The sequence below is a fragment of the Seriola aureovittata genome, chromosome 4, assembly GCF_021018895.1.
Source record: "Seriola aureovittata isolate HTS-2021-v1 ecotype China chromosome 4, ASM2101889v1, whole genome shotgun sequence".
NCBI classification, from domain to species: Eukaryota; Metazoa; Chordata; class Actinopteri; order Carangiformes; family Carangidae; genus Seriola; species Seriola aureovittata.
The window spans coordinates 30,070,706-30,081,496 of NC_079367.1; the positions used below are offsets into that span (position 1 = coordinate 30,070,706).

At 39.8% G+C, this 10,791-nt stretch overlaps 2 protein-coding genes across 2 annotated transcripts; both read left to right on the plus strand.

The window, feature by feature from the left end:
* Positions 1–1,348: 1,348 nt before the first annotated feature.
* On the plus strand, positions 1,349–2,263 carry LOC130168140 (olfactory receptor 11A1-like). Its single transcript, XM_056374740.1, has one exon. The coding sequence runs from the start codon at positions 1,349–1,351 to the stop codon at positions 2,261–2,263; it is 915 nt and encodes a 304-aa protein (XP_056230715.1).
* Positions 2,264–9,858: 7,595 nt separating this feature from the next.
* On the plus strand, positions 9,859–10,791 carry LOC130167828 (olfactory receptor 11A1-like). Its single transcript, XM_056374325.1, has one exon. It carries the CDS (start codon positions 9,859–9,861, stop codon positions 10,789–10,791), a length of 933 nt encoding a protein of 310 aa, XP_056230300.1.

The window sequence follows — 10,791 nt, forward strand, 5'->3', positions numbered from 1 at the left end:
TCCTTTTGTGTGTTCATGTACAACACCGACCTCTACCTCTGTAATTAGTCTCTGGATCTCTGCCACTAGTCCATAGAAGTTTGAAGCTATTTTCTCTACCTCTTCAGCTAGTCCAGAGTACGGCTGACAGTTGTATAGCCACCCTACCCTGTCACCCCACAGACCTTGTTGTCCCCAGTCTCGGTCAAGACTCCTCTCTGCTCTGGTCCCACAGTAACTGAATGAACTCTCCACAAAGGTAAGGAAAGATGAATCACTGCCTGTCTTCCACCATTGTCTGAAAAACAATGATTCTTAAAGTGGCTGCACGGTGGTGCAGTGGTTAGCGCTGTCGCCTCACAGCAAGAAGGTTCCGGGTTCGAGTCCCGGCTCGGCCGTGGGAGTTTACATGTTCTCCCCGTGCCAGTGTGGGTTCTCCGGCTTCCTCCCACAATCCAAAGACATGCAACATGGGCACTAGGCTAATCGGATACTCTAAATTGACCATAGGTGTGGCTGTGAGTGTGAATAGTTGTCTGTCTCTATGTGTTTGCCCTGCGATGGACTGGCGACCTGTCCAGGGTGTCCCCCGCCTCTCGCCCGAAAAGATGCTGGGATAGGCTCCAGCCCCCCCGCGACCCTACTAGAGGATAACCGGTAGAAAATGGATGGAATTCTTAGTTAATAATTCATGATTTTTAGACATAATAATAAATTATACTTAATAACCAAACACGTCCCTATCAGATGCAACTTCTTCTTCACTGAACGTCATTGACAACCCTGAACATGATAAGTGGATGTAGATGATGATAGATTAATGGATGGATAACAGTAACAAAACTGCATTCCTATATATTCTTCCTAAACTGTCCCTTAAAAATCATAAAAAGAAAGCATTCAACAAAGTTGACTCTTTTTGCTGACATTAATTAAAGACAAGGATCAATTAGCGATACCTTTCATAATGAGAAAAGGGTGCAAACACTGTGGGTGTCCTCTCTCTTGAAGACTTTAAAAGAAGTCGAAGCGGAGTGTCAGCTCAGTTGGGAGGGACTCATAGGATGAGTAAAGCAGAACAATCGGTGAATGCTCAAATTCACTCAATGTCACAAATGTTTGATTTGCAATTTCTTATCTAAGTATTATATAGTTTTTGAAAAAGAAATGTTACATTTGGGAATATATTTTAAAACTGTTTACATGATAATGAATCTGATCAGTATTACCACACTGTACTATGTCCACATGTGCTTGATGTTAAAGTTCCACACTGTACTAGCCCAGTCCATGTTTAAACTAGTTACATTTTTACGAATCTATAACAAAGGCTAACCTTATTATTTGTTGGATTGCACAGTAGAGGATCATGATGAACTCTACACAGGTTTCATATTTCACTCTTACTGCCTACTTTGACACTGGGGTTTTAAAGTACTTATATTTCATAATTATTATGTCCTTATATATTTTTATAGTTTGTGCCAATGTTCTGCTGATTGTGGTCATCTGTCTGAACAGAAGCTTACATGAACCCATGTACCTGTTTCTGTGCAGCCTGTTTGTAAATGAACTGTATGGTAGCACAGGGTTGTTTCCATTCCTGCTGGTTCAGATCCTCTCTGACATTCACACTGTTTCTGTGCCTTTTTGTTTCCTGCAGATTTTTTGTGTTCACTCTTATGGAGCTGTTGAATATTTAAACTTAGCCATCATGTCTTATGACAGATACCTCGCCATCTGTTATCCTCTACAATATAACACACGTATGACATTTAAGAAGATTGCAATGCTTATTGCTTTAACATGGTTATATCCTTGTTTTGCAATGGTTGTTTTGTTATCTTTGACTTCACCTTTACAGCTGTGTGGGAACATAATTTACAAAGTATACTGTGATACCCACTCTGTTGTCAAGCTGGCTTGCCCCAGCACCAATGCTATTAACCTTTATGGACTCATTGCAACTTTTAGCACAATCTTTGGTGCTTTACTTTTAATCCTTTACACTTACATGAAGATTCTCCTAGTTTGCGCTTCTGGTTGTAAACAGACTAGACAAAAAGCTGTCAGTACCTGCACACCTCACCTTGCATCTCTGCTCAACTTTTCTTTCGGGGCTAGCTTTGAAATCTTACAGAGCAGGTTTAATATGAGTAGTGTACCTAACATGTTGCGAATATTTTTATCATTATATTTTCTTACATGCCCACCACTCTTCAATCCTGTATTGTATGGCCTGAAAATGTCCAAAATCCGTGTCATATGTAGGAGTCTGATATAAAATGTAGACTTAAAAATTAAGTTGTCCAACAAGTTTTCTTACCTACATTTATCAGAACACTGTAATATTTTAATATTACATTGTGTATACTACATACTATAAATGATGGATACATACTGTATATCTACTGAAGTATCTCAGACTTGCACAACTAGATTCACTTTTTCTGCACTATATACAGTATATTTGCATAGATATTTCACAGAGAATGCAATTGTTTCAACTGATGAGACTTTTGACTGTTTTGTAATCTTGACATTATGTTATATTATGTTTTTTATGTACATTCAAGTCTGTCTTGAAAATGAGATTTCTATCTCAATGGGATTCACCTGAATGAATAAAGGTTAAATAAATAAATAAATATTTGTACAAGTCATGAAAATCATGTTGCTTACCTAAGCTCTCATTTTATTCATTAGTTTCTTTTAATTTCATTGTAAACACTTTTTGGCCTGTTTCATAAAGACTCATCCTGTTCTTATGTCATTGTAACACTTGAATTTCTTGTTTTTTATCAAATATAATCAGCAAATACACATTTGACCAAGTCACCATGTCAATCCTAAGGTTACTCAATATTGACAGGCCAGTTTCCCTGACTTCAAAATAAAATAATCTTAGACAATGATAATGCTATAAGTTGAAGCAGAGGTCAAACCCTCATCTCAAGTAAGGTAAAGGCACAGATTGAAATTTTATCCAACTGCTAAAAACCCAACAGAATACTCAAAGATCCCGGCTTGACTGCTCTGTATGGACTTGATAAATATATTTTATACAATTTGGCATCCAGAAAATGTGGGAGATGAAATAAAAGGTAGTTTACAGAATATGAAGTTAAAACACTGCATGGTTCATGCATTCACTCATGCATTAGAGTTACTAACATGCTAAATGCTGACTCTGACATCTAAGGTTGCAAGTTTTGTCCACTGCTTTGACAAACACCATTTGCAATTTCACACTAACCTATCATTAGTGAGCACAGGAGAATGATGAATCACACTTGCTATGATCCATGATATATCCTGTGTCACAATAATTATTTTCTAAATATCCACTACATGAGCATACAACATATGTCTTTAGGAATGTGAACCTTTTCCCAAGGTCCATCTGTGCTATTGCTAGGACTGCTGTCCTCTCTGATGACTTGTCTGCCTTTTCCCTCAGCCTGAGGAAGTTGAAGCAAAGGCCTTTGGTTGGGAAATATTCTTTAGCCACTTCTCTTGTGGGCCAACTGGACCAAACCCTAATTGTGGTGTCATCTAAACTTCACATCACGGTTTGGCCAGAGGCATCAGAAGAAATAAACCAGGCAAACATTTGGTTAAAAAGGGGCCCCCAATAGCCCCCTTTAAACCTCTCATAAGGGCACTATACAGTGCACTCCCGCAGCCCCCGGAAACCCCTTAACTGTTTATTTGTATTTCTCCAAGATTTTGCCAATCCTGAATTCCTCATCAAGCGGCAACCTCAGGGGCTGAAAAATGAAGCCAACATCAAAGTGCTTAAAACTGCAGTTCTTCTAATGGCCACTTGAGGCTTCCCAGTGTTAAAGTGCCTTACTTCACCAGAGTCTAAGAATGCCACTGGTTTTTGCACACAGCATGCTGTAGGGAATTTCTGTTTCTGAGTTTTCATCCACAGAAACTTGGTGTGGGCAGGACATCATGGACAAATCATGGATAAAAAGGGGGGTTGTGAGCAGTGGGAGGGAATTTGTGGTGGTTTTCGTTATCTACAGCACAAGACTTTTGGACTGGGTAGACCACTGTTCTCAGGGGCTCTCAGCCATGTGTTTGCATGAGGGAGTAACTACTTTCCATTCTACCTCTGAGTTTGGCTCGTTATCCCCTCCTCGGGATCTTCACAAGCTTTAACAGTTTAACCTTGCGAGGGGTTTTATCGCTGCTGAGAACAGGACAACTGATGATGCATTTAGTAAATCAAGCATCAAGTGAAGTATGAGTATGATTATTACCAGCTTGTGTGTTAGGAATGGTCAATGGCCCAGTATTTCACTGTTATTTTAAGGGCTAATTATAAATATGTGCTACCAGTATTGGGGAGCAACTAGTTACAAAATAAATGCAATTGTAATCTGTTACAGTTACTGAGAAAAAATGTAATTACATTACAGAGAAGCAGCTACAACTGCAGCAAATGTCTCATCTAATCAAAATGTTATATGCAAATGTGCCTTTCAGTAGAAAGCTTATGTAGAATAAAAAAATTTGCACCTTTGCAACCTCAGCTGTGCTATTTGTTGTGTGACGGTGCCCCACTGATTCTGAAATGGAGTGGAGGAGATCATAAACAGACAGAATATGCTGGTTTCTTAGCCTTCTTGCCTTTTGTGATTGTTAATATTTCCATCTTCAGCAGAGAATCTGGGGAAAAGGCAGGAAGCTGACAGTAGATCAAGCCATGTGTATATATTGGTACAGACTATAGCCAGTGCACCGGAGTATGTGAGCAATGCACATTACTTACTTACCTATTATTTCCTGAGATGTTGTCATGGACTCTGCTGGAGCTTCTTAGCCCCTCCCTCCTGCTGCTCCTCCTGCTTACACCCCTCTACTCATCCTCCTATCATTACCAGCCTGCTCTGCCTCCACACACCTGTTCCGCATTGACTCATTATCCCCTCAGTATTTATACCAGTCAGTTTCTCTCTGTTGTTGCCAGATCGTTGTTCGTGCTATGCCTGCGTCGTATCCCGCCTGTTTTCGTGTTCTTGACTTCTGGATTTTTGACCTTTGCCTGTTTCTCGGGATTGTGTGTTTCTGCCTGACCCCTCGGTACCTCTGCCTGATCACTTTTGGTTTTTTGACACTGACTGTATTGTTGCTCAACGAATACTCAGTAAAGTTTTTCTGTTTGCCTTACGTCCGCCTCTGCCTGTTGATTCTGCGTGTGGATCCTCTCTAGTGTGTGACAGATGTGTGTTTAAACTGTTGGTCATCTTAAATAAAAAGTGCATTAACTGCTTGATGGTCAATTCTTAATATAAACATTAACATTTTTAATAATTCGCCAGATTAGATGAAGTAAAATCAATTTTGTGAATGATAATTAAGGATTAATCTCCCTAAAATAAAGCAATGGAGGGATATGATGTTTATTTGGCAAGGACTTCATGGTTGATGCATTATAACTGTAAGTCTCACAAGACTCAAGTGGCTCAACTTCAGGGACCTGACCATACAGCTACCTTTTCTGAAGCCAAATTCTAAAGAGCTATTTGTGACTTAGCAATGTTTTCATAATATTTAAAGTAAATAGTAGAGCTTCCAGCTCACTGAGCCCTGAGCATTCCCTTCATTACAGTATATACACTACTTTAATTATGTATACTATCATTAATAAAGGAAGCAGAGGAATGACTAAACATAAGACATGCCAAGCAAAGAGAGCAGGAGAGAGGGAGGGAAAGAAAGAAGTCATCGGACTTTCTAGAATTTTTCAGTAATAAAATAGATGAGATTAGACATAAAATCACCTCATCTTCTCCAGGTTCTACAGAACCAGCAGAGCATTACATTTAGTCCCTGTTAACTTCTCCTTTGACAAATTTCTGCTGATGTTCTCTTCTAAGCCCACCACCTGTCTACTGTATCCTCTGGCCAATCCTGGGACCTTCTGTGCTGAACATTATTCGTTTATCATTCACTTCTGGCACTGTTCCCAGAAGCTTTAAGACTGCTGTGGTTAAACCTTTACTTAAAAAAACCACACCATGATCCAGGATCCTTAAATAATTATTAATCCATCTCAAACCTTCCTTTCTAGTACTGGAAGGAGCTGTGTCTCAGGAGCTTTTGTCTCATTTGTCTACTAACAATCTTTCTGAACCGTTCCAGTCTGTTTTAAGGGCCTGTCACTCCACTGAGACAGCGCTCACTAAAGTAGTAAATGATCTTCTGATCTCCATGGATTCGGACTCCACCTCGTGCTCCTCTTGCTGGATCTCAGTGCAGCTTTTTTTTTTTTAAGTATATTTTTTGGGCTTTTTATGCCTTTATTAGATAGTACAGTAGAGAGAGATAGGAAATGGGGAGGCAGAGAGAGGGGGAATGACATGCAGTAAAGGACCATCCAATGCAGGATTCAAACCGGGGCCGACTGCAGTGAGGACTGTAGCCTCTACTTACAGGGCGCCTGCTCAACCCACTGCGCCACTTGACGCCCCTCTCAGTGCAGCTTTTGATAGTATAGATCATTGTATTCTCTTAGACCCACTTGAAAGCAAATTCAGTGTTTCTGGCCTGGCCCTCACTTGGTTAAAGTCCTACTTATCTGACAGAACACAGTGCATCTCCTATAATAACACTATATCGACATACTCTGCTGTGAGATATGGAGTACCCCAGGGCTCTGTTCTTGGCCCTCTGCTTTTCTCTCTATATATTTCACCTCTTGGTAAAATTATTTGAAGTCATGGAATTAATTTCCATTGTTATGCTGATGATATTCAGCTGTATGTGCCTATAAAGGCTGATGATTCCTCTCAGATTACAAATTTAGAGGTCTGTTTGTCTGCTGTGAAAAGCTGGACGTCTATTTTTTGCTCCTAAATTCAGACAAAACCGAGATGCTGGTAGTTGGCCCAACCCGACACAGACATCAGTTTGATCAAGTAACAATAACTCTTGATAGCTGTGTGATTTCTCATAGTCTGACAGCCAAAAATCACTTTAGATTCTTCCATCTCCTTTGATCAGCACATTAAAGATATCACCAAGACTGCCTTTTTTCATCTACATAACATAGCTAGGATTCAGTCTTTTCTGTCTAAGACTGATGCTGAAATCTTGATTTATGCTTTTGTTAATCAAAACTTGATTATTGTAATGTTTTGTTTTCTGGCCTGCCATGTGCTTGTAGATAGAATTGTTACTAAGTCCAGAAAATTTGACCATATTACACCAATTTTAGCCTCACTTCATTGGCTTCCTGTCCATATCAGATCAGACTTTAAGGTGCTTTTGATGCCATATAAGGTTCTAAATGGACTTGCTCCTTCATACCTGTCTGCTCTGCTTAAACCTTATACTCCATCTTGTGCTCTCCATTAAGGGTTCCTGTCTGTTTCAAGAGTTAAAAATACATCTGCTGGCTGCAGAGCCTTTTCCTATCGGGCCCCTCTGCTCTGGAACAACCTCCCTGCTGATATCAGACTGTCTGACTCCGTTCAGACTTTCAAATCTAAACTTAAAATGTATTTTTATGCCTTAATTTTCAGTAAGCTTCTTATTCTTTTACAAACTTAGGCTTTGTACGTGTTGCCATCCTACCACCAGCAGGTGGGCCTAAGTCTCAATAAACCAGTAAACTCAGTACAGTATCGTCCAGGTTGTCCGGCCGACGAGATCACTGTAAACTTTCTGAGAATCACTGCATCATTTTAACCGTTTGTTTATTCCCTCAAGCACATGAGCGCCGAGGCTGTGTACCTCTCTCTCTCCCTTCTCCTTCTCCATCTCCTTCCTGTTACTCTCCGCATGTCCTCCCGCCTCCAGAGTTGCAGCTGTCTGGATCTGCAACTGCAAACCACCTACTGCCCCATGATCCTGTTCAACAACTGCTGCTAAACCTGCCAAAATGTACTATAAGTATAATGATAATTATTAACGTTATTAGCTGTCATTACTATTTTGATCAGTAGGAGCAACACAGTTGCCATTACATTACTATTGCTGTTACTGCTGCTACTATCACTATTATTAATATTGCTATCAATGTACGTTTATGTTCTTTTCCCCCTGTGCTCTCTCTCGCTCTCTCCATCTCTCCAACCCAACCGGTCGAGGCAGATGGCCCCGCCCACCCTGAGTCAGATTCTGCCTCTTAAAAGGAAGTCTTTCCTTGCCACTGTTGCCTAGTGCTGCTCTTGGTGGGAATTGTTGGGTCTCTGTAAATAAAATTATAAAGAGAACGTCTAGACCTGCTCAATTTGGAAAGTGCCTTGAGATAACTTATGTTGTGAATTGGCGCTATACAAATAAAAATTGACTTGACTTGACTTTACTTTATTGGTAACTGCTAAAGAAACCAGAAGATTTGAATAGCATGAAATGTGACAGTACACTTACTGCAACACAACAATAAAAGCCCTGTTAAGAAATAAGTTTTTCTGCCTACTGAAATGAGGGCTTTTAATTTTAAATGCTTAGCAGGAATCATTGACTTTGTATCATCACATATTGCAGTAACTTTAACATAACAAACTAAGGCTTTGTACTAAAATACCACTTCGACCACTTCTACATATCAACAGAGGGAGATAGAAATGCATGAAAATGCATGAAAGTAGGCTGTATTGGTTGTGTGAATACTAATATCTGTAAACTCCCCCAAGATGCATGAGAAGCTCTTCCAGAGGTGGGAGTTAAAGACCCCAGGGACAGGGGCCTTGGCCAAGCGTTCCTGTTCACCCTCACTACTTGTTTTAGTTTACCTGGGCTTTCTGGCCACTTCACCCACCATCTGATCCAACTCACCACTAGGTGGTCATCAGTTGACAGCTCTGCACCTTTCTTCACCCGGGTGTCTAGGACATGCAGCTGCAGATCAGAAAGTACAACCAAAAAGTCAATCATTGATCTTAGGCCTAAGATGTTCTGGTACAAAGTGCACTTATGAACCTGGTTATTATGGCCAATTCATGGCTAACATAGAAGTCCAACAACAAAACACCACTTGTTTTCAGATCATGCAGGCTGATCTCCCAATCACCCCCTCAAGGCTTCTCCATCATTGCCCACATGAGGGTTGAGGGTTGAAGTCCCCCAAAAGAACTATGGTGCCCCTTCCAGAACCCCACCCGTCGACTTAAAGAAGACTAGATACTCTGAACTGCTGTCAGGTGCATAAGCACAGATAACACTCAGAGCCTTCTTCTTAGCAACTTCCAGAGGCATAGAGGAGAACCCCAACACAGCAGCTCAGCTGGGGGTTCGTGAGTATGTATATGGTTGTTTGTCAAGACACTGTATTGTGTCAGTTGTGTGTTAGACTTGTGTGAGAGAATTGGGTTTGGAATGGATGGATAAAATGATGGATGAAAGGAACATCCAAAATGGGTACTCGAATTAGGCTCTTCTTTAACTCTCTTTAGGGATGGGATTGGTCTGTGTAAACAACAAGTGAACAAAGTTTTCTTTTTGTTGACATAAATTAAACATGAGTTCCTTTCATCATGAGGTCATGGGTCAGCTGTGGGTGTCCTCTGTCTTTAAAAGTTTAAAAGAAGTCAAAGCAGAGTTTCAGCTCAGTTAAGAGTGACTTGCAGTAAGACTAGAGCAGGATATCAGGTGAATGCTCACATAATGTTACAAACTGTTTCCATAATGAATATGTTTAGGATTACTACACTATTTTTTGTTCATATGTGCTTTATGTTTAAATTGACAATTGTGCCAAACAAGACAGAATTAAATTTAGTTAAATTTTTACAAATGTATAACAAAATGTAGCACAATCATTGTTTTGTGTGCACAGTAGAATTGTTATGAACGTATAGAATAGTTATAACTTAAGTACTTTGACTTCTATAACTGTATATATAAAATTATCCAGTGCAAATGATCATGATGAACTCTTCACAGGTTTCATATTTCACACTTGCTGCCTATTTTCAAACTGGAACTTTGAAATACTTGTATTTCATGATTGTCCTGTTTTTATACATTTTTATCGTCAGTTTAAATGTTCTGCTGATTGTGGTCATCTGTCTGAACAGAAGCTTACATGAACCCATGTACCTGTTTCTGTGCAGCCTGTTTGTAAATGAACTGTATGGTAGCACAGGGTTGTTTCCATTCCTGCTGGTTCAGATCCTCTCTGACATTCACACTGTTTCTGTGCCTTTTTGTTTCCTGCAGATGTTTTGTGTTCACTCTTATGGTGGTATGGAATATTTAAACTTAGCCGTCATGTCTTATGACAGATACCTCGCTATCTGTTGTCCTCTACATTATAACACACGTATGACGTCTAACAAAATTGCGACACTAATTGCTGTAACATGGTTATATCCTTTGCTTGTATGTTTTGCCATATATTTGACTTCCGTTTTACAGCTGTGTGGAAACACCATTTACAAAGTTTACTGTGATGGCCACTCTATTGTTAAACTTGCATGCTCAGACGCTCATACAGCTAATATATATGGGCTCATTGCCTCTTTTGGTACAATGTTTGTTGCTTTAATTTTTATCATGTTCACGTACATGAAAATTTTTCTAGTGTGTTTTTCTGGTTCTAAACAGACTAAACAAAAAGCTGTCAGCACCTGCACACCTCACCTTGCTTCCATATTCAACTTTTCTGTTGGGGCTAGTTTTGAATTAATACAGAGCAGGTTTAATATGAAGAGTTTCCCCAGTATGCTGCGTATATTCTTATCATTATACTTCCTTACATGCCAGCCGCTCTTCAACCCTGTAATGTATGGACTTAATCTGTCCAAAATCCGTGTCATAGGTAGAAATCTGATGTCAAACGTAGGCGATTAA